This window comes from Calidris pugnax, unplaced genomic scaffold, assembly GCF_001431845.1.
Source record: "Calidris pugnax isolate Ruff unplaced genomic scaffold, ASM143184v1 scaffold141, whole genome shotgun sequence".
Classification (NCBI taxonomy): Eukaryota; Metazoa; Chordata; class Aves; order Charadriiformes; family Scolopacidae; genus Calidris; species Calidris pugnax.
Genome location: NW_015090902.1, coordinates 4,034,173 through 4,058,563, shown reverse-complemented (window position 1 = coordinate 4,058,563; position 24,391 = coordinate 4,034,173). Strand labels below are relative to the sequence as shown.

The 24,391-nt window shown below is 38.6% G+C and overlaps 1 protein-coding gene across 10 annotated transcripts in view; it reads left to right on the top strand.

Annotated features, from left to right (window-relative positions):
- The window catches only part of DLGAP2 (discs, large (Drosophila) homolog-associated protein 2), a 409,096-nt gene that overhangs the window by 333,870 nt on the left and 50,835 nt on the right, over positions 1–24,391 (top strand). For all 10 annotated transcript variants that reach the window (XM_014948945.1, XM_014948944.1, XM_014948948.1 and 7 more), the window contains 3 exons: positions 587–798; positions 15,262–15,409; positions 18,997–19,216. In XM_014948945.1, coding sequence (XP_014804431.1) covers positions 587–798; positions 15,262–15,409; positions 18,997–19,216 — 580 coding nt within the window. The remainder of the gene's footprint in view (positions 1–586; positions 799–15,261; positions 15,410–18,996; positions 19,217–24,391) is intronic.

The following is a 24,391-nucleotide window of genomic DNA, read 5'->3' as shown; positions in this document are numbered from 1 at the left end:
TATGAACTATTTTGCAGTTTCTAAATAAGAAAAAAAGTCAAATTGCGACTTTTGCATATTTTTTTTTTTCACAGAAGTTTACCTTAAATCAGAATCCTAACATTTATGCCAAAATCACAGCTTGGTTCAGCTTAAATACTTCATTCATCTTCCTGAAAAGCAGCCAAAGCCCCATGTAAGGAGAGTTGGTAAAAGACTCTGAAGTGCTCACCTTTCAATTAGTTTTAGGTTTGAGACACCTGATCAACTTACTGTTTCTCAGCTGAAAATCTGCGTGCAAGCTTTGAAGAGGTTAAGCTAAACTACTTCCTGCAATTAAGAACACATCTGCAAATAGATATGCAGCTCACCTCACAAGCCATGACTTGTTTGTTCCTTAGGTTCCAACATTTATAAACTGAAAATTTCCAGTATTGAAGTTGGAATTAAATCGTCTGAGGACCCTAAAGCTTTCTTTCTAAATTATGTGTTTCTGAAGAATAAAAAATTTATGACTTGTCTTTGCAAAAAAAAACCCAGAAGTATGTATTTAAATATATGAAAGAATGATTCACATTTCACATGTGTGTTTTGTGGTCTCCATTAGGTACCTCAGGATGAATGGGGAGGGTACCCAGCTGGTGGGAAAGACGAGGAGATCCCCTGCAGAAGAATGAGAAGTGGGAGCTACATTAAGGCAATGGGAGATGAAGAAAGTGGTGACTCTGATACTAGCCCCAAGACATCACCAAAATTAACAGTTCGACCAGAGTCGTTATTAAAATCCATTGGACAAAGACCACTGGGAGATCATCAAAAGTAAGTTTCGCTGTACCATGTTATACACCTTCCTGAAAGTTGCCGTGATGTGAGTAATTTTTCTGTGTGTCTTACTGGTGGTGGTCAGTGTCCCTGAGAAAATATGATACTGTGGTTATAAAGCTAACTTTTGTGTCTTTGTTTTAAATTAGCTACAGTTTCTTGTGGTTGCTGGATGAAAAATGGGAATCTTCTTCCATCCATGTAACAAATCTGCTACTTCAGAAAGAGTTTGTTATATTTACTAAAGGAAATATATCTGTCTTTTTATCAGAAGTTTAAAATTCTGAATATTTCTTCTCTAGAAGGATCGGTTTATATTATAATTATTTGTTATATCGTAGCTTTCTCTGAAATAGAAAATACACTCTATTTTATACTAGGCATAATAACAAATATATAATTTTATAATATATTTGACATCTCACCTTTTTATTGATACAATGCTTTATGTATCAGCTATACTGTATCATACTCATTTAAACACATTGTGGAGTGTTTTGTTTGGGTTTTTTTTTCATTCATACTACATATAATATGGCCTATTAAATAACTAAAGCAAATTTTAAAACTATAGGAAAGTATGTAGTCATTTATGTTTTCCAATAGATCTTTATTTTTCTCTCCTTTTTATCCTTTCAACATACCATTTTCTAACTAAACTGTAAGTATACTTCTGAAGACAGTTTCAAAGTGGTAGCCTGATTTCAAATCTGCAGCTTCTATTAATGTGACTGGGTGTTTCTCATGGCTTAAAAAATTGATCTTTTTGCCCGGGAGAAATACATAAAATGAAGAAATTAAGAGTGAAACCTTTAATCAAAGGTTATTTATTGTTCTGTAGGTAATAGCATGTATAGTATACCATAGTGATTCACCTTCCCATGAAACAAACAAACAAAAACCTTAGTCAAAAATCCTTTTTGGCTTAATTCAATTTAATTGTTTAGTTTGGAAGAAAACCACCAACTTTCACTATTCCCAAAGAGAACAGTTTACAACTATATTGTTTGGTATGACTTGCTCACGTATCTCTATACGCTCAATTCAGATGCACAAATGAATGTGTCTATACCATGAGCTGCTGGAAGATTTCTGGGGTACCATGAAACAAATCTGACAGGTCTCTGCTCTCGATTGGCAACTAAAAATCCAGGCAAGATACTTCATGGAATCTCAAAGGGTGCCAGAGACCTATATTTGGGCAACTGAACTAAATTTTGAACCTGTATCTGAAGGATTTCCTACAATATTAGTTCCAATGATGAAAACATGGGCTATAACAAAAGTATTGCTGGCAGGCTGTACCTGGCTGATTTCCAAAGATGAAAGGATGAGTCCTTAATGACAGTGGTTGGAAGCAACATTTGAATTTTTGATACCCTCAGTCATTGTATCTGGGCTGAATTTTTATTTTGAGGGATGTTGGCTACATTGACTAGTTTTGTCTGAATTTGAGGAGGTTCCCAGGAAACAAAAAAGGTGGTTAATTTTCAGCTTGTTAGTGTGTGTCAGTGGGAGTAGAGGTCTTTCAGGATGAGGAGCCTGAAATTTCTCAGCTGTGGTAGAGACATATTGTGAATTCTTCAGTCCTGGATTTTCTTGTAAATGGATCTTAAAGCTGTGGGTCTTGCAAAAGGGCAATTATCCTTGTGGGATAAGACTTGCTAAGGGAGAGTGATCTAACCTCTGTGGCTTGTTAAGAGTGACCCTTCTGAAAGCAATGTGGAAAGAGGAGATAATGGACTTTCTCCAACTTCCACAGATTGACCGGCGGCCTTCCTCCTGGTAAATTAGACATTTCCAGAACATAGAAACCTGGCCATATACACTGAGGTTTTGGAGTGGTCCTTGGCAGACTTGTCGTCTGGGTTCATTAGCACTGTCCTGGTCGTGTTCTGGGCATTGGTGTAGACCAGAGATTATTCCCAGAAGGCAGTTTGGATGCAGCCATCCTGCTTTGGAGGGTATGTCATATCCATATTAGCAGCGTAAACTAAAATCTTAGGGCCGGTTCTAGCTTTCCAAACAGTTAGACCAAATAAAACATATTGTATTCTGTCCTTTGGGTTTGGCTATGGTTGGGCCTTCCCCAGGTGAATGTAGATAACCGCATGAATTTTCCGGTGAGCGGCAGGTCTCAGTGCCTGCCCTAGACCCCCATAGCCTGTGAACAGATCCAGACAGCATCTAGGCACACATATTCAAACAAAGAACGTGTTTCAAGAAAAAAGTCTTTCTGATCTGTTAAATCCTGAAGGCAGGTGGTTACTAGCAGGTCAATACCAAATGGTGTGTCTTCTGTCAGTTTTCCGTGTATTGCAAATGCACCACTCAAAACAGAATTGATTAACACAGGGGTGTGATGCTGATGAAGTGCACTGGGGCTGACAGCTGTGCCTGTTCATGGTCCCAAAAGATTTAATGGCATAGTTACCACTAACTGCAGTCGGAAAAGGAGGAAGCTTCTTGTAATACTGCGAAATTTTATTAGGGGCTCTGTTGAGAATTTGTTGCAAGCGCTGCACATGGAATAATTGAGCAGCGGGGCTGCTGCTGGCAGATACGTTTTAAATCCTCGTTTTTTCCCTTAAACTGAGGGGCAGCGCCTTGAATCTCCCAGCCTAACATGTGGTTTTTTCCAGTGAACTTCAGGCAAAAATGTGACAACTACTCCGGTTGTTGTATGTCTGTCTTGCAAAAATCTGCACATTTCAGCAGCCTTTAAGCAGACAGAAAATTTCTTGACTCACAGGAATACAAAGAGCTGATCCTAAACCTGGGTTTTCACCACAAGCCATCTCCTCCCAGCATGTCTCTGTCTCCCTGTTACTGTTGTTACCTTTTCTGCCTGGTGGATTTCTATGAAGGATGTAGCAAGAGATGATGGTTATGGAGCTCTCCTGCCCCCTCCTCAGAAATCCCTGTTGCATGCTGAGTACCCTTTGCACTGCAGATCATGCTGCTGAGCCAGAAGCCAAGGTTTTGAACAGCATTCCTGCATGTATAGCAGGGCTGAATAGCATTTCTGGCATGTATTATGAGAAATCACATAATGCAAGATGTCAGCTGCATTAGCTGGCTTTTTAGCTTGTTTACCAGGGTGGAGGGAGCTAATGCACAAAAATAAAACGGGGCTTATACTCTCTTAGTCTTCTGCTTGGGTGGACAGGATAGCTTGGAACTGGGGGCTGACACAGCAGCAGCAAACTGGCAGTATAAAAACATGAATTGGCTGCAAAATGTATGTAGATGGTTTTCATAAGAATGAGCATCTTTCACTATCCTGAGCAGGATAAAATGAAAATTAGAAACTCCTTCACTTAACCTTCAACAAACCTTTGACATGTGTGCATGTTTCTCCTCTGAGTTGTATTAGGCATATTTACAAGGATTTTTTTTCCCATTTAAATTCTGTTTCTACTTTGGCAAAAGTAAGCCCCTGTTTTGTTGGGTTTTGTTGCTCAAAGATTCAGCAAATTGCACATTAAAAATTCATAGACAATAAAATGCGTATTTGTATCTGAATAAATAATTTTATTTAACAACTGACAAATAGGTAAATGTAACTGATTTAACAGAAGCATTAAAATTCTGAAATAATTTCTTTTGAGTTACTCTTGGAAAGGAGTATATTTTACTCCAGGTGGGAATAAAAAAAAGAAGTGCAAGGTCTGACCACTGCTGCTTTAGGCAGATGGCAGAAGCAGGGCACATGCCAAACCACTGCCATCTGATCACCAGTTCTGGTGAGTCAAACTGGTAGCACAGCCAGCATGATTCCCAGCCCAGACCACCTAGATACTTCTTCTAGGCACCTTTCAGGGACTAACCCTGTTGAATGCAGCCACCCTCTCTATAGGATAAAAAAGATTAACCCTAGAGGTCAGTTGGCCGAAGGGTCAGGTAATGGGCCTAGCTTATTTCTGAACATTAGCTGAAGTGACTGAAATTTTGCTGGATTTTTCAAAAATTAAATGCACCTAAATATCTAGATGACTCACTGAAGATAAATGGATTTCAATCCTTTCTTTGTGAATGCTGTTTCAAAGAACTAAATGGTATCTTGCACTACTTAGTCCTATAACATTAAGTCGAAGGCCAGTGTAATTTATTAGTATTATTAAATTGCATTTGAGTGAAATATAATGCAATGAGGCTTGCTGTGGTGGAGACAGGACACATACTTGAATCTGCTTCCTTTCCAACCTTTTTCTTTCTTGGAACAGTGCCAGCAATCCCATTTATTGTGGAAATTATTTTGACTCCCAGCAGTCCCAGGAGAAAAAAAAGTATTAAACTTTGTTATTATTTTTTTATCTTACATTATGCTTAGACATACAAAATCTTTTGGATGTCAGTTTTGGTATCCTATGAACAAATACAGGTCTTCTGGAGGTGAAATGCAAGCCCTTTCAATTTAGTCAGTTGTTTTCTGCCATGCTGTGATGCCACTAGGGATGGACTTAAACTGTTGGAATGTAGTTGGCAGAAGGTGGCTTGTAGAGGGTAGGCAGCGTGCTGCGAGGTATTTTCATTACAGTAAAGGTCAAAATACCTGAAGAGTTTGTGGAACCGGTAGCTGAAACAAAGGGAATGTTTGTCCTAAAAAAGTTTTATGCAGTCCTGGAAGAGAGACTGACCCACACGATTTGTAAGGGTATCCTTCCAACCTAGTAAATGTCATTTCTCTGTATTTCTGACAAAAATGAGTGGAGCTGAGAGTTGGAAGCATCCGAGACACTGGGAACCAGAAAGGAAAGCTGAAAAGAAAACAAGAATTTTGGATTATGTATATGATGGAAAAACAATTCTATGACTGAAGATAATGTTCCGGTTATTTGATGCTTCTCATTTTTGGGAAAAGAGTACTTAATATACCGATTATGTAAATGAACAGGATAGCACTGTAGAAATAGCAAGTTCCATTTTCAGTATCTCTTTTTTGAAGTGTTGCAAAAGACTCTGAAAACTGTCTAACCATTTAGTCAAAAGGCATAACAATAGCATTTAGCCCAAAGTTAACAGGCTCTATTTGAAGATCATACTGGTATCGCTCACGCAAATGAATAGTAGTCGTGCTGTGCTGAAGTTTTCCATTATGCTCTGAAGTGACTCGTGGGAAACTCGATGCTGCGAACACGAGGATGGAATAGGTTAAGCTACAATAAAACACAGTCAGTGGCAGCAATGTGTGCTGTTGTTTTGTGACCCTCTAGTGGCAGCTGGCAGTCCAGGTTCCTTCAGCTGATGAGCGAGCAGGCAGAAGGGCATGTGAGCAGAGGGGTAGTACAAAAATGTAAGGTTTCAATGAGGAAGGAAATCTGTCATAGCCCAACTTATTTGGTGGACTGCCACAGTGGTTCTTTGATTTGTCTGGCTATATTCCTCATCTAAACTTCTGCTAGGTTTTGGCCCCTCTGTGGAAGTGAGTGTGTCAAACTGGAAGTCAGATTCACAGAGAAAGCAGCTGTGTCCCCTTCAGATGTTTAACACGGTTGCATTGGATGTTGTTAAAGCCCACAGCACACTTGAAGAGCACAATGAATGTTTATGCTTTAGCCACCCTACTTCACTGTCTGGTATCTCAACACCAAACTTTTTTCAGTAGTTTAAGCTAATATATCTAAGTATGATCTGAAATGGTCACAAAACAAGTGTTTTTTGGGACCTGGTATAGTAAACCAGATCATTAGCAGTGATCGGAATTAAAAATAACCTTCACCTGCCCTTTCCCTTTTTAGAGTGGGAGATTGCATCTCTCTGTGGCCGTACTAACTTATGCTGACTTAAAGAATATCTGGGCTATGACTCGAGGCATGTCCACATGTTCTGTTCTCCAGACTCTTGTAGAGCAACAAAGATGTTGCCAAAGCACACAGCAAGAGGATTAAACGAGATCTGACAGCACTTAACTGCCAGAGCCCTTGGCTCAGAGAAATCATGGAGTAGCACAGGCTCCTCTAAGACATGTGGGAAAACTCCATTTAAAAAATATTACTACCCTTTGTAACCCTTTGTGCTTACCATAGCACACTTAGAGCATGAGAGAGCGAAACCCAAATGAGAAGTTTGGAAGTGCTGCATCAGACCAAACCTCTGCCTTTTCATCCATCTTTGCTCATGACGGTGCCAATGCCGTATCGTTTAGTGATGGACAAATCTGTGGGTGTTTCTCCTTGGCAAATGCTACTCGGTAAGTGAACAGAGAGAAGCCTTGATAGCGCAGGCTGTAGGTAAGCGTGCACGTGTGGAGGAGCACGTGGGTGCACTGCAGAAACGTCACAGAGCGGGATTTTAAGCACAGCTTCCTTGCTAAAGAAATGAATGTTATATTTCAATGCTATCCATTGCTGCATGCCAGTGACGCAAGCCTTTTTTAATTTTTAAGGGTAAACTTCAATTTACCCTTATCTTTTCTTCTGCATTTTAAATTAGGTATGGTTTTGAAGCCATTCCTGAGAAATATTTTCAGTAGAAGAGATAGGAAAAATAACTAGAAAAGTAACACTCATCTTTTGTATGCTTTTTATTTATCTTTGCTTTTTTCCTCAATCTTCTGACTCTAAAAAGCCTCATTACACACTTCATTAGTAGCTTTCTGAGGCCCTATAGTGTAGTAGTGTCTACTCAGAGTCTCTGAGGGGTGAAATTGGAGATTTACTGAGGAGAGTTTGAGGGCTAATTACAAAGCTTTATCAACTAATAATGCAATCAGTGGGCCACTGGCACAGTGATAGTGTTCTCTGCGGCAGTCAATAAGATCTGGGTTAGATTAGTCCACAGGGTTAAGAGGGAATGCTGATGTCATCTGGCTACCTAGGAAGTGTCTTTTACAGGGTCAGAAGATGGTCCCCATCCTTAGTAGGAAATGCTCTTAAGCAGTGTTAGGCACCTGGTTCTCTTAGAAGTAGCATAGTGTGAAACCCAGGGAGTGTTTAAGCCCCAATGTCCTGCCTCATTGTAGTGAAAACCAGCTGGATGTTGTAGGGCTGAAGTGCGTTGCCCTGGATTTGGGATGGAAGGGGGATCCTTAGGCTCTGAGCAGAGTGCAGGGTCTTCTCAGGAATAAAACAGGCTTTTGTCAGAAAGATGCAATTATGTGATGGATTGTGGTGAAAATGCAGTAAGATTCAGGCCGGTCTCACAAGCACAAATACTGAGATTCAAGAGAAAATATGTTTCTGGTGCTTATTCATTCTACTTTCAACAAATACGTTAGTTATATGTTTTATTTGAAGAGGATCAAGAGCTGCTTTTCTCATTTGTTTAGCTTTTAATAAAAACTAAATTTGACTATAAAGTATGTGTGTAGAAACACTTCTTTGGGCAAGGATTTAAAAATTAAGGTGGTTTTTCGTTAAAAAGCAGAAATAATGTATAAATTTTCACTTCTGCCGGTTCAACCCTATTTTTTCTCTAGAAATTACATAGTCTCATTAATGTCTTCACCTTCAGTATGAGAAGTTTACTTAAGACCTACTGACTTTAATGGACTTACATGTATGTTTAAATTAAGCTCGTGCTCATAAGCTTCACTGAGTCCTGGCGGTCTGTAGTCTACATTGCTTTGCCTAATTGTGATTTTTTTGTTTGTTTGTTTTGTATTTGTACATGTATATGTACCAAAAGCAAGTAAAAGCAAAAAAAAAAAGTAAGATAGCTTTCTGAAGAAAATGGTGAATATTTCAATTCCATAAAGGGATTTAGGAACATGCAATATTTGAGGTCTGCTTAGATCCTCAGATCCATTTAATGAACTGCTACATGATGTTTTAAATGCCTCCAAGTTTTTGCCGTAACATCTGCCTGGTTCATGTTGCACAAAATCCCTAAATAATTCCTGATGAGAAAGGTTCTCTCCTACCAGCGACTAGTAGGTATTTCATAAGGATGGAAGCGTCAGTCTCCACCTCTTTCCTAACATATTCCTGTAATAAATCAAATATTCAATATCTTTCAGGCACCTTTTTAAAAAAAGGCTATGGATCAATGATGAAAAATATAAGCACCTTAAAAATTTAATTTGGCCCAAATTCTCACATCTAACACTGATCAAAGAGAAGCTCCAGCCTAGCAAAGATTGGAAAAGAAATTCTTCACTACAGATAAATTCACCAGATTTATGTGCACTTTCTGTTTTTAAAAGAACCAAACTAACTGTGCTGTTCTGAAGGGAGAATCAGACTTAATGTCTATACTCTGAGTTCTCCAATGGGCTGCACGCAGGCACATCTGTGCCCCTTTGCAGAGCTCTATTGACTTCAGCAGGGATCCACAGAGACACAGTATGACTTGCAGCTGCTGTACAATGGCGCTGCTAGCTAGGCTTAATCATTAGATTCTGGTCGATGAGTTATTTCATGTACCTACAAAGACGTAGTTAAGATAGATCCAAATAGAGAAATGAATATCCATTGAAATGCAAATCTCTCAATAAAATAGGGTTTGATAACTTATGCTACCTTGCTAATCCTAATGCACTTCCCTTTTAGGTGCCCAAGATGAATTCTTTTACAATTTTTATCTTTTTGTCCCAGAATGATACTTCTGAATTGCATATACTGATTTAAACAGAAGTGATTGTACTTTCTTTAATGTTCCCATTCATTCTCAGATTTTTGGACAAATGCAGGCATGATCATGAAAATAAAATGTGCGATTTTAGAATATTACAATTCCAAAAATTAATTTGATGGAAAATGGACTTTCTTTATCTCTGCTCCCTTAATAAACCTGATAGACTCATTCAGAGTCAGAAGGTGACTTTCTTCCTGCAACTTTTAGAGGCCTAGGAAGATTTTAATTCACTTTTGGTACCTTCTTGACCCAGGGTGCACTGGTGGCTGAACATTTGACAGAAAACAGGTACTCTGGGGAGCGATCACTATTTCAAATGTGAGTAGATCAAGGAATGACCTTGGCAAGTGTATGACATTTGCTGCATTTTCGGCAAGGGTATTAGTTTTATGACAAATTACATGATATCAATCACTTATTAGAAAAGAAAATAAGTGTGGCAGAAATCCCTTTCTCAAGAGTCGTACGCCCCACATTCCTACCACTGTTGTTGTTACTATCGAATACTGCTGCTCAGGAATCTGAATTTGCAGGGAGAAATTAGGGAGTTTCTTTATTTTGTTTTGATCATGGCTTAGGTATAAGCTGCAAAACCAAGTCAGCCTCTGAATCTCATATCTAAAGGTGTCCTAAAAGGGAAACCATGTTGTTTTAATATCATAGCTATCTTTTCGCCAAATGACAAAAAGATTTGTCTTCTGAGATGGTTGCATAAGTCATGGTACAGTACTGCATGTTGTAATTCTAGCTAACAGTAATACTCGTCATACAGCAATGACAAGAGGCTTCAGGAAACACGTCCTGGGTGGTCATCAGCATCTGAACTCAGTGACAACAAAGCATGGGCTGAGCACAAAGTGATAGACTTCAAGTGAGTGGTGCAGGGTGCTCTGGTACAGACCACGACAGGAATGCCACAAATCCCCCAGCACTATGCACTGAATTCTTTGGGCTGCTTCAGACACTATCTGTGGTCATGTAAATTTGCCAAAAGTTATATAAAACAATGGAATGCAGGAAAAAAAGCCAACCCAAAGTTTGCTATTTGCTGTCTATAAACTAAAGTAAGCATCTTACTCCTTTTGAAAATACACAGTTAATAAAGAAGGAAATAGATGGCTAACTAATAGATGGCTAAAGATGAGGAAGCAAGAGTCCTTCCCTTATGTTTAGTTAATGCTTGATTGCAGCTATTGGAATAGCTTACATGATTATTCCTTTCATTAAAACATGTTCTAAATAGCTGTCTAGTTTTACAAGTCTTGTGTTACAGTGGTGTAAGTGGGGAAAAGATGAAGAGATGTTGATGTGCTTCTCCATCTCCTGAAGCATATTGACAAATATTATCTAATGCTTTTTGATGACAACATAAATAAACTTCTTCCTACATTTTTACTGTACTGAGTCCTGTTAAGGACAGCTACAAGACATGGCAAAACACAGAAGAAAATTTGTTTCCTGGGTCATAGTGGAAAATATAGTCCCTTTTTGTTTTCTTTTTGTTTTGTTTGTTGGGTTGGCTGGTTGGGTCGGCTGGTTGGGTCTTTGGGGTGGTTTTTTTGTTTGTTTGTTTGTTTTTAAAGCACATCTTTCTGCTTCTATGGCTTAAGTAACAGGTATTTCCCAGCAATTGTTTTCCCCAATTCTCATATTAAATTTTATTCTGGGTGAGGTGCAGGCAAGAACAGTTATTTTGTACAAGGAGAGGAGTGTGCTTTTGTGAAAGCCAATGTCCCCAGTGAGGGAGTAGGATTAGATGGCTGTAGCAGGGGTGAGCTGGACTCTGCTGACAGGGGTGTTAAGGGTACTTTTGAAATCTGCAGAGGGCAGAAGTAGGATAAGTGGCCCAATGATGGCTTCTGTGATGGTGTTTTGGAAGATCTTGAGCAGGACAACTGTGAGCTGGGAATTAAGAGGATAGTAGGGAACAGTAAGGATTAGGTTCTGGGTTGGCCAAGAATGAAGGAGAGATGTACTTTGGAGCTTTGGTAAATGCAAGTTCTGCAGCAGGGGAGAGCTTTCAGACAGGAGCAGCAGGGAATATGAGATTTGGATACCGAGGCATGAGTTTTTGCAGACTAGAGGAATGCAAGAGAAGGGAAGCTGTGATGCAAGACTCTTAGAAACTGCTAAGCAGGAACTGGTTTTTGGACTGCTGGTTCTTCCCTTATTCTCTATCTAATTTTCCTGTTGGACTAGGCAGCCTAACTTCTTTCCCATTCACCCAACATCAGGGTGACATGCTATCCCAGATATGCTATCAGATATACTGTCCCAGATAAGCATGCTGTGCTATAGTTCACTGTGTGGTTATAGAACAGTATTATTTCCTCCCTGAATACGCTGAATTTGCTGAGCACTGAAAGTGCTGTTACAAATTTAGCTGTCTTCAGTGGGAGTCCTAAAGCTTTGCTTTTAGAGTAGACGTTCTCAAGAGCTGCAAGGTCATTACATGGGACTGCCTCATTCCCAAAATTTTCTCTAGGCTTTGAGTCTTGCTTGCAGCTAAGATACTTCTCATTAAATTTAAGACCTCTTCCTGGCTGCCCTGGACTTCCTCTGAAGCCAGTCGAAAAAAGAAAGCAATCCTTGAGGGCAAAAAGGTTTTTAAAGGGGAATCAATTCCTAAGATCTTGTCTTTTGGAAAAGCAGTGGAAAGAGAACTGATGCACCAATTTAGTTCTTCCTATTAGTCTCATTCTATTTCTCCTGTTCCATAGTACTGAACTTTAGACTCACCTCCTTGATGTTAATGTATTTGTTTTGTTTTGTGTATCCTGCAAATGAACTGTCAAGCCATCTCATGTGCTTATGCTCGTCTTGCTCTTCTTCAGTAATCAGCTGATATATAAGATCATCTACTACAGGCCATAAAAGAAAATTACTTTCTTTTATCAAAGTGGTAGAGCTGTGGTGTTTTGGAAATTAAGGTCAAGAATTTTGTTCCTATGCTTATAGATTGAGTGGATGTCCCTAAAACACCAGCATTTACCAATGTCACATTCGGTGTGTCTTTGGTAGCGTTGTTGACAAGCATGAAAATTCCTTGAGCAATAGATAACAACATTTGAGAGCAACCTCCTCGTGTAACTTGGGATCTGTGGTGTTTTGGTCTGGATCACGTTTATAGCAAGGTCATCATTTTTACCATGCATTGACCCATTTATCCTAGAAGATAACTTTGAGTCTATATCTTAGACATGAAAACTAATGATTTCTTTTTATCAGAAAAATTTCAAAGTATTAATCAAACGGGTGTGAAGCTGCTTTAACAGCCTAATATATGTAACATTCTTTTTATTTTGCTACAGTCCTATGAATCAATTTCTCTTCTCTGATAAATGAAAAATTATTTAACTATCAGGTAATGTCCAAACTCATCCATCAGAATTCAGCTCCTTAGCAGTACCATGGAATGCTGACCTTCTTTCCCTAATAAATTATTGCTGTAGAAATTGTTGGTTGTATTTAATGATAGCAATACGTCACAAGGAACCGATATGTGCATAATGAAACACTGGGTTGTTGAGCATTATTTAGCAAAGGAGACAGTTATTAGGAGCCAGTTTAAAGTAATTAATTTTTAAGTTCTTGGTAAAATAATTAATAATTTATAGTTTAATTCTGTTGCTTCTATTTTTTCTTAATGTGGCCTGTGTGTTAATGAAGAAACCTCAAACGTCTCTTTTACAAACTGTGTCTGAACTCAGAATACCATACTTTGCCACCTGATGACAAGCAGAAGGTCTAGAGGGAGCTCATCTAACTGTTTTGAAAATTAGCAATACCAAACAGATTTGGTTAAGCATGTGCAAAGAATCAGAATGACACAAAGCAGGTGACAGTCATCAGCCTGCTGCCTACAGAGAAAGGAGGTTTAGTTACATCCAGTAACTAAATGCAGATAGGGAGGCTCTACACCACTTCTCCTAATCTATTATATTTGTCTTCATACCTGGGGGAACAAAGAAATGCTGCTACAGTTGTTTTCATTGTCTAAAACCAAATTAGACCCACTATCAGGTAGCTATCATAATCTGCAAATCTCTTTGACTATAATGACTTAATTAACCTCTGATCACATGCCTACATCAATCTCGTACATTTTCATTTTGGTTTTAGAATTATAGCATAGTTTCTCCATAGTTTACCTCTTCTGTGAGGTTCAGAGATATCCCATAGAAGACGCTGAATAAAGACAGGAAGAAAAAAATGTTTTTTCTCCAGGGAAATTTCTTAAGAATTCAGAAAAATGCTTGCCTTGTGCCAAGATGAAAACAAAAATTGTCCTTTTTTTTACTGAAGAAGAAGAAGGCGGCAGCTTGTCTTAGAGGAGCAGGTAGCCCAGCCGTTGGGAGATGCACTGAGAAAGCAAGACTGTGTTTGTGTTGACCCTGAGATGGCCACATCAGGGAGAACACATGGAAGTGCTTGAGAACAGATCTCCCAAGTATAAGGTCAGGAGTGTCTATAAAATCCCATCTGCTCTTGCAGCTGGTCATGAGGAGTGACCATGGGTCATCACATGTCCAACATCAAAGGATGGGACGGGATGGGACATGGCCATGGCCATGGCCACACAGGGAGATGGAGCTCAACATCGTTTGCTGCTCTAGGCAGAGCCATGATAAAAGATCTGAGATGCCTTCCCGAGAACTTGTCAGGGACTGCATCCAGCCCAAACTCAGGTTGTGTCCACTTAGAGAGGAAGGCTGAGTCCTTTCTCAAGCACCAGCCTATGGTCACGCTAAATGCTTGATAAATACAGTCTAAGAACCAAGGCCCTCATTTGTGCCTTATTTTGCACCAGACATTGAACCTTTGGCTTTCGCCTTCACTGAGTGGTCTGGTCCTTCCAGAGAGGAAGCTTCCCCCTTCCCAGGCCTGGGCGTGTGTCACAGCCACTGCTGGGCTGAGTAACTCTGACAGCTCAGCTTGGAATAACTGTATTGCCAATACTGAAAGATGTTCAACTGCACAAATCTCTTGTTCCCAGAAATTGTGTTTCTGCTAAAGCTACCTTTAAGGAATAAATATAAAGCCTGCCTATTTACCACACAAAACCCAATATTTTCTGAAACATTAATTAATTTATGCACTGATGTCTAGGGATAAGTGTCACATGACTTCTAAAATCCGATTTTCAGAGGTTCTGAGAACTCTGGTAAACCTTGTTTGCAAGGTTTTTTTAAAATTTTGTATTCAAAGCAAAGTACTGTTCTTTTCTGAGTCTTATTTATTTTCCTGGAATGATAGATAGTCTTAATGTTTTATGTTAAATATATTGACTAACATACCCTCATAGTGAAAGCTCAGCATGGTGCTAACATCCCAGTCCTCCAAACTGGGAGATGTGTTGCAGGCAAAGCATTTCTAGAGCTTCGTGCAGTTGCTCTGAGTACTAATCTACTTTTTTAACTGAACATGGGATATTTTGATCTTTTGTAAAAATATATCAATCCTTTGAAGATAAAAGGTCTAGATGACTAACACCCTGATGAAAACCAGATGACAAGTAGCAGATTTTATCTATGGAGAAAGATTTTTAGTTACTTTGGTTTGTGCTTTAGCTCTGGTTCTTATTCCTGTTGACCTAGACATTCTCTTTTAGTAAAATTCAGCATTAATAGCCAGGAGGATTGATGATGTTTAAATGCAGCAAAGACTTAAAATTTTATGTCATCTATGTAGCAGAACTGCAGACAGATTCTCTGCTTGTGCTAAGGCTTTTGACTACAACAGATCTATGATGCTTTATAGAGAGAGATTTGGACCCTGGGGAATGGATTTGTGAGTCTCATACAAATTACTGTCTTTAGTGTCCTAATTGATTCCATCTGTAGTTTTACACCCTTTCCTTTTTTCTTCCTCTTTCCTTTGTAGTCAGAGCTACCTTCAAACTGCAAGTGACGTGCCTGGGGGTCACAACCTGGATCCCTCTGCAAACTACAATTCCCCAAAGTTTCGCTCAAGGAATCAGAGCTATATGAGAGCAGTGAGCACGCTCAGTCAGGCCAGCTGTGTTAGTCAGGTGGGAAATTCTTGTTATAACTTCTCTTATAGGTTAATCACAGATGCCAGAGCTGTTACTAGTGGATGGGTTTAGTTTTTTGGGATTTTTTAATTAATGTCAAAATGAGGATGTGAATTGTCAAAGTAATTCAGTTCTAAGAAATGTAACCCTTGTTCAAAATTTCAAGAAAAATGCTGAATGGTAGAAGCCAGGGGACAGTATCACACGTAATTATTTTCCATTTATTTTTCATTAAAAATGTAAATACTGGTATTTTCACTTTCAGTCTATATTAAATATTTAAATGTTAAGAAGATTCAGATTGAGCATAGAGGGCACACTCCTACAATACACATCCTCTGAAATTATCTACTCTAATTTCAGTAAATGTGGGTTGCCAGATTACGATATAGATTGAAATAATTATGCTGCAAAGAAGCAGTGATTAATCTCTAAACTCAATCCTTCACTTTTCTTGGGTGAAAGAATAAGTCCCATCAATTATTCTATGTATGGGACTTCTGAAAAGAGACATTTTTCCACCCTGCTGGTTTTATGTTCGTTAATTAGTAATAATTCACATTGAAGTGAGATCTGAATCAGGCCTGAAGTGCAAGCAGCCTTATGAAGTATGTGCATGTTCTGTTTATCAGAGGACTTGACATAAAATTTCCAATGTTTCTAAAGTTCATTGGTCCTGACATTTCTTCACTGTGTTGCTCCATGACAGGTGGGCTCTGCCCTTTTCTCAGACGTGTTATTTTATTTTTCCTTGACCATTTAGTGAGGCACCTACGGGTATATTAGCTAATTATACACAATGGTTATGCTAAAAAAATCTTTTAAAAGCGATTTTATATTCACTCACATTCAATTTTTATTCCATGGCTATTCAGGCCTGGATTCAACTCATCTAACTTGAGGCTTTTAACTGAGGCACAACTAAAGCTTCCTCTGTGGTTAATGGAGTGAAAGAGTTTCTTCCAGGACAATGCACATCCCAAGTGGGCTGAGAGCCCTCTGGAAGTGCTTGTCAGTCTCCACTGAGTGTAGAGAGTTGGGAGAGACTAGTTGCTTGACTAATGCCCTTCAGTCAATTTCTTTAATTTATGTGGGATAAATACAATCTTGTACAGCACACATCAGAATTAGAAACAGTCACTCATTTTCCAAACACTTCATTGTTTTTCATAGCTCCCTTGTGAAACCTGTCTCCATCATTCTCATGCCTTGGTTTGGCATTACCCTAGTTTCTTTTCTATTTTTATTACACTCTGGTTTTGAGAAAGTTTCATAAGAGTTAAATCCTGCATTCAAAGCAAGTTGCGTTTGCTGTCACCTCGCAATGCTATAACATAGACCTATTCCAACATCTTCTGCCTCTTTGACCAGGTGCATGGAGATGTCCACTGAACTGTCCATAATGACTGATTGGTTTCAGCAGTGATTAAAATTCTCTATTCCAATGTACATTACCTGGAAGAATGTCCACAATAGACATTTGCAGGTAGATTGCTCAATTGGCCAGATTAACTAAACCTGCTGGATATAGTTGCTTAATTTCTTTTTCAGTCTTCACTAACCTATGTAATTTTCTGTCAACCACATACCTCCTACCCCACAGTCCAGCTCTTTCCAGACCAGTAGTAAATGCTTTTAATATATAATATACAGAGTAAATGTATTAAAATAACAAGTTCTGAACCTTTGCTGCTCCCTGTTCTTTTTCCATGACACCATCATCTTCTTGGCCCACCTACATAATAGCAGTTTGTATGATTTGTGGTATTTTTATTGCCTTTTTTTTTTTGTGAGATCCTTCATTTTTCACTCTTGACCAAGGGTAAAGTCAAGAACGATGCTGGGTTCCGTGGTTTATATTTTTAATTTAAGTTTTAAAACCTTTATTTTTCTATTGTCGATGCCCTTAGTTTGAAAGAAGTGGTTAGGATTTAAAGTGTTTATGGACTACATTACCATAAATTTCCTGATCAATGATGTATGCAAAATATTTCAGCGTAAGGTTGTTTTTTTTTAATCTTTTTGAGATTGCATTAGTCTACTTAACTTTATTAGAAGCAAATTTTATGAAGGGTAATGTAATTCCTTTCAGAGGAGATTCAGTAGCCAAAATGTCTTACATGAAATTAAAATATCAGTTATTCATTATCATCAGAAGTTCCGTATGAAATTTCCATTTACTTAATCAAAATCCTAAAACAGTTGAAACATTTGCACTCACTCTGTTTCCATAATGAATAATGTACTAGGAACAGTAATAATGAAAAATGCACTTAGCAGCCGTATAGAAAAAGTACTATCAACTGGATGTGCTGTTTAGCAATGCCATGAATTTAACTTTATACTGATTCTGATTTCTAGCACTCTCTTCTAAAAAAAAAAAATTATTATCGGGAGGACATAGCTGGATGTCATGCATTTGTCTGTCCGGTGTTAACTTCCTACCTGATTTTGGATAATTTTGAATTATTCAGTTACATTTACAGGTAACTAGGGTTGACTTCAGAGAGCCTGTAAAAATGATCTAGGTAGAATTTAGGCACTCATTTTCAAAACTGCAATACACAGTTCCCTACCAAGAGGTTCCTTGGGCTTGGCCAGTCTGCCGAAACCATGTTTATCATGAAAGCAACCGAAAAATCTACAGTTTTGCATCATGCCCAACCTTCAGGGCAGGGTCACCGTGTAGATACTGGCTCCTGCTCAAGCCCTTCGCGGGAGCTGGAGAGTGCTGCTGAAATCCCCCAAGGGGCCACCTGGTAGGTGATGCAAATAGCCACGCCTTGGGTGCTCTCACAGTCAGGGTTCCTCAGCACACCTGGTGGCAGAAGTATCAGGCTTAAAATAACGCTGCTGAAGAAGAGGCAGCAGTAGTGGCTGCACCTCGTTCTTCCATGGTAGTTGAATGTTCTAACCCAGTTAAACAGGGAATGAGTTGGGTCTCAGCTAACGGTGGTCCAAGTGTTGCTTTCTCATCTGGCCACTTTTCACTCTATTTGAGATGACGGTTATTCTTTCACATGCTTCACTGGACACAACTCTAGATGCGATATTTCTCAAACCTTTCAGAATCATCACCTTGTCTGAGCTTACACTTCTTCAAGTATGAGATACTTCCTTGAACCCCGTTATAGTGAGAGGAAGATAACAACCTACCACACAGGCTAAATGTCTACGTGAGTAGGAACATTGCTGATAAGTGAGGAACCCAGGCAATCCACCCTCACCTTTTGAGGGCTAATGTTAGCATAGCAGATTTTCTACCCTGGCAGAACACAAATTCCTATTAGCGCAGAGTGATCTCGTTGGTTACCATTAAAACATGTATTTACAATCCTTTGAATATGCCCAAAGATAATAAATGTAAAATTAATTGTATGACATGTATGATGTACTTATTATATACATATAAGCAGCTGATGTAAGTTAAAAAAATGTGAATGTGATCAGAAGGGATTACTACATTTTAACTATTTGCTAAAACAGTTCTTCATCAATGTACAGGTGTCCATTTGAGATGTTGAGGCCGTGATGATCACAAAAAAGCAAGTCAAAAATCAAATGCATTGTTGTTGTTTATTCAGATGAGTGAAGCAGAGGTTAATGGGCAATTTGAATCGGTGTGTGAATCAGTGTTTAGTGAAGTTGAAGCTCAGGCAATGGATGCCCTTGACCTCCCTGGATGTTTCCGAACAAGAAGCCACAGTTACTTGCGTGCCATTCAGGCAGGCTATTCCCAAGATGATGAATGTATACCTGCGATGGCATCTTCCAACATCACCTCAACTATCAGGTCAACCACAGGTAAGCAAATCTACACTGACCCTTCCACCTTTCTGCATGTAAGAAAATGGTGTCTTGTTTTGTAAAAGAATGTTTGACACTGGAAGCAATTTCCCTGTGTAGCAATAATATTTGATAACAGTATTCTTAGTTTTGTAATACTGTACTGTTGTGGCTACAGCTTGAAATAAGCTCCTTCTGGGGAGAATCCTGCAAGCATGGACCTGGACTTTTGACCTCCATTTCTCATACAGGTGCAAATATGAAAATGTGAGTGCAAATGGTATCATTTAGATATCGTTAGACATTTGGGTATTTTTATCTATCAAGTAATTGATCTTCTAAATGATACCAGTTGCACTGGTTTTAATTTAGGTCCTTAAAGTCCCAAAAGAAAAAGAGAAGCAAGATTTTAAATATTTGATCTGAACACTTACAGGCAATTAACTTAGCAGGGAAATAGTTACTGTTACTTTTTGAAAAGATGTAACCAGTGATATCAATACAGTGAATCATAAACATTATGGCAAGCTTCATGCATCTGCTATTACTCATCAGTAGCCACTAGAATTCATTCTTACACCATGCGCTTTTAGGATCTTTTAACATTCTTCTGGCAAGTTTCATTTCTCTTATTAGTTGCCTAGCAAAGATGGTAGCTTTATTCATTTTAGAATATTAGTGTCAGTATTGGTAGAGAAAAGATTGCACAGATGGTAGTTAAATAATTAAAATGAAATCTATAACTAATATATATTCTTTAATTGATCCAAATTCACTTTTATGTTTCCAAATATATTCATGTCAATTCCTGATTAAGATATTGCAATATACTATTTAATTGCAGTACAGGCTTCCTATCTACAAAACGTAAAAATATATCTCAAAATGTATCATGCAAAAATACTTTTAAAATTATTTGCTTGACACATCTGTTGTATAACAGAACAGTGGGAGCTTAGAAAGGAAGCAAGCTGAGGTTGAATAACATAAATATGCATTCCAGAAGTAGTATAAAATGTTATTTTATCTTAAGCATAGTATTTTAATTGCTATATATAACTTTGTGTAAAAGCAGAAGTTGTGGCTTACAGTGCCATCTCTAGGGATATTTCTGTCCATTGTTTAATCGAGATGCTATCATGATATAAAATGAGATTTTATTGCTACCCCAGAGACTAATTTTGGTCTTTTTCATATAGTATTGTGTGATTATTATGAAGAAACTTCCATAACAAAAGACACAACCAAATACCTATTTTGGTCTCTGACTCCAAGTACGAAATTGGAATACTTTCAGAATTACTTTGGTTACTGAGTTGATTGGGTTTAACCTAAGATGTCTGGAGTTTATATGCTAGATAAGCCCAAAATTCTCACTGAAAGGAATTTATTCTATATTCTCTAGAGCAACAAAGCTGAATAATTGAATAAGACTGGGGAAGAAAACCAGATTAGGCGGTAAATATGTTTGTATCTCAGTGGTTTCATACTTATGAAAAACGTTTTGCATTGATTAGCAGTCTGCTGGTTAAATACTGTGGTTTTGAAAACATTAACCTTTGTTTCACACATGCCATCTCCCTCATCTTGGAAATGATTTATCAGATAGATTTTCTTGCCCAAATAGGTAACCTTCCTGCTATGTTGTGGTGAGATGATATTCACATTGTGGAGAAAAAAGATGATGTGAAATGTTTTCCTGAGCCAAAACTGTTCCCAAGCATGTATGGTTCTGAGTGTGGTTCAGAAATATTGTCTCTGTACCACTGAGCAAGTTTGTCCTCAGCCTCTATGTAAGATAAATATTCGACTTAGAAATATTTATCTGATGTGCAAGAAGAGTAAGGATTGTGTGATTCATTATTAATTGAAAATTTCAGTTGCCAAATAAGTTCCCATTTTTAAAACCCTAGGGGTAACTTCTATATTTCTCTCTTCAGCCCCTGTCACTTTGGAGAGAAATGCTTCATTTCCTATCATTACTGTAATTAAAAAAAAAAAAAATTCTTCTCCACCCCTCTCTGAAAATTGTAAAAGAAGCAGTTGCCTGAAATGTGAAAATGGTGTTGGCAGATATTTGACATTTATACAGGCTTCATTCAAATAAATGTCAGAGAGGTCAAAGTTTTACATCAGCCTTCAGTTCCAATTCAGTCTTTTGAATTCTTAGGAAAATTACATTACATTAAGTCTTTTTTTCTTCTGATGTAACAAATTCTTCTTGGCAAAGAAACTAAAGCAATTTCTTAGAAAATTAACAGCCATTGGAATTTAATTATTACTTGAAATTTTAGTGATATAGGTCATGACTGCCTCTTATCGATGTTGTAAAGCAATTAAATCATAACACACAGGCTTAGCTAAAAATTAATTCATGCAACTAAAAATGTAAATCTAAAATAAAAAATGTAGTATTTGATCTATGAATTCAATTACAAAAGTATGGAATATATATTTACAGCATACAGTTTCCTAAATTGCTCCTAGATGCATTAACAGCTTTCAGAAGGTAGGAAGGTTGCAACTATTATGAATATTATGTAGACATCATTAATGGACTCTGTTAACAGGGTTTTCTAATAGATGCCAAAATAACTACAAGTAACTAGCTCTTCTTAAAAGTATACAAATTTACAGAGAAAGCCCTACTGTTCATTGGTAATATCTATGGTGTTAATGAACACGTAACTTTCATACGGCCTCACATAGTTTAATTATTTGTGGGACCAGGCTTCTCCACCTCCGATGGAGACCGTGTGAGAAGCCGTAGGGCACTACCTGTTGCCCCAGGTGGAAATGAATGAAACAAGTGACAATACAGAGAAGGCAGCCAGTGTGGCTGGCACACTGGAAGCTAGACCTGGACTCTCTGGGACCCCTGCTAAGACTCGTATTTCATTATGGTTCAGGCATTTCTAGCCTTCCCCTTTCATTTTGTAAAGAGATAATGAACCTAGTGCAAAACACTTCATGCTAAAAGCCCTGAATGACAGCGTGTGCTTTCTGACTCGGAACCATATCCCGGTGCAGCTGTCAGATGCACAGCTGAGAAAATACAGCTCCAGCTGCTGCTGCCTCCCACCTTGTCCCTGCATCCCAGACAACATGTAATTTCCTGAGCGGGAAGGCACAGCACGTCATCCCAACTGCGACTGCCCTACGTCTTTGCTACTCTTACAAGCAATGTTTCACTTTTCAGGGAAAGTTCATAAAGTCTGGGTCACTTTTCCAGGTAGTACCACCTCGGTTTTGTATTGTTGAAGGAGATCTGCTTGTATATACGCTACGCCATCAGCCTGGAAGGCTGGTAACACCTGGGCAGTGTAGCAGAGTGCTGCGGGGAGGTATGGAAGCTACCAGAGGTATCGGAGTTGTGCCACCACCGGGCTCAGTGCGTGGTGAGCCCAGGCTGCATAGTCCTGTTGGCAAAGAGAGTGCAATAGGCTGGGAGCAGTGCCCTGTAGCACCCTATCCCACCTGCAATACCTGTGTTGTCTTACTGAAAAGTAATTCAAATACCCTGGTACAACACTGGGTTGTTCTATGGAAATATAACCAACTAGGAGGTCTGGCAGATCTTAACCACTCTCTGCTTGTTTCCCCTTTGCCCGAGAAGGTCATCTTATTTTTGTTACGTGTCCTGTATATCACTGACTTCATGTTTCCTCACAGTTTTTCCTGCTGATGTTGTTTTACTTTCCTGAGAATGCAGAAATCCCGAGTTGCAATGATACTGGAGGTGGCAGTTCGGGTGGTCTGTTGTGAAGCAGAACAACATGTTAAAGTCTCTCCTCTGAGGCAGAAAGCAATTTGGTATTTGCATCTTTGTCCATCTTGGATATCCTGAACCCCAGGTTATTATGTGTTCAGATGTGGGGGCACACTCATTTTCTGCTGATGGCGTTATTATACATTGTATAAAAAGCATCTTTAACGAGAGACACAGTTGCTCTTGCACACTTCTGAGGACACTTGCCCATCAGGAGGATATATGCTCAGTGAATATTGCTTTTATATAAAAATTGAAACAGATGAAACAGAAAAGACTAAATATCCTGTAAGGAGGAACTGAAGCACCCCAGTCAGTGGTGGAAAATCCTTCCCCAGTAGTAAGCACTGACTGAGTGGCCTCAGTTAAGTTCTTTGGCTTCTAGGCTGATGAATAAAAGGGAGCATCATCTTCAGTTTCTTAAAACTACTTCACATTTTCCTCTAACCCAAGTTTTTTGGCTAAAACTGTATTTTTTGATGAATGGATAATGACCAAAAAAAAAAAAAAAATATCCACCAGCTGTGCGCTTCAGCACAATGGGGATTGGGTCACGGGACATAAAGGCATCCTGGATTTCTGTCCTAAGTTAAGTGTCAGTCCAAGGTGACTTCTCCCACTTTAGGGATTTCCAGTTGATCTTGAGAGAAACTTAGCATGAAGCACTGCTGATTTCAGGAGACATAGTTACTAGCCTTAAGTGGCCAGTACACTGCATTATGCTAACTTCATTTTTCTAGAAAACATAGCATAATGCAAACCTGTCAGGTGAGTTGTATATGCACCTCTTTTTATCTAATTTGTATTTGGTAGCTCTACTAAACATGTGGTTACTAAAGAGTCCCCTGAAAAAGATGAGAAGTAGGGAACTGTCTTTTGTCTGTTTTACTTTTCTCAGCCAGTAGGACTCTGCTTGCCAATGAGTAAACTTCAGAGAATTCCACGTTTACTGAACTATTGAGCACTAATTCCAAAACCAATTAATTCAAACAAGGTCACATTGCATGAGGGAGTTTTCAATTACAGCTCATACGATTGCTCAGAATGCCTGAGGAATTGCAGGTTTCCTTTCTCCTGACTTAAAGCTATTTTCAGCTCTCCATTTTGAAATGAGGAGCTGCATAGGGTGAATTTTTAGAGCACATGTTTGATATTCAGCTACAAAACTCTTATTGCCATGAAATAGATTGCATGTTCATGTACCTACAAACATAAAGGCGTTAGAATATGATATTTCATTGAGTTGTATTGTTCCATAGCACAGCTATCCCTGCAGACACAAAAAGGACTGATTCTCTGGTTGCTATCTAATGATGGTAGTTATTATTTTGGAGTTTTTTTGTTTTTTTCAAAGACATGAGGATATGAAGGGGGGACAAAAGTTTAAGTCATGGTGCTACTACATGTGGAGGTAGTAGAGTTCA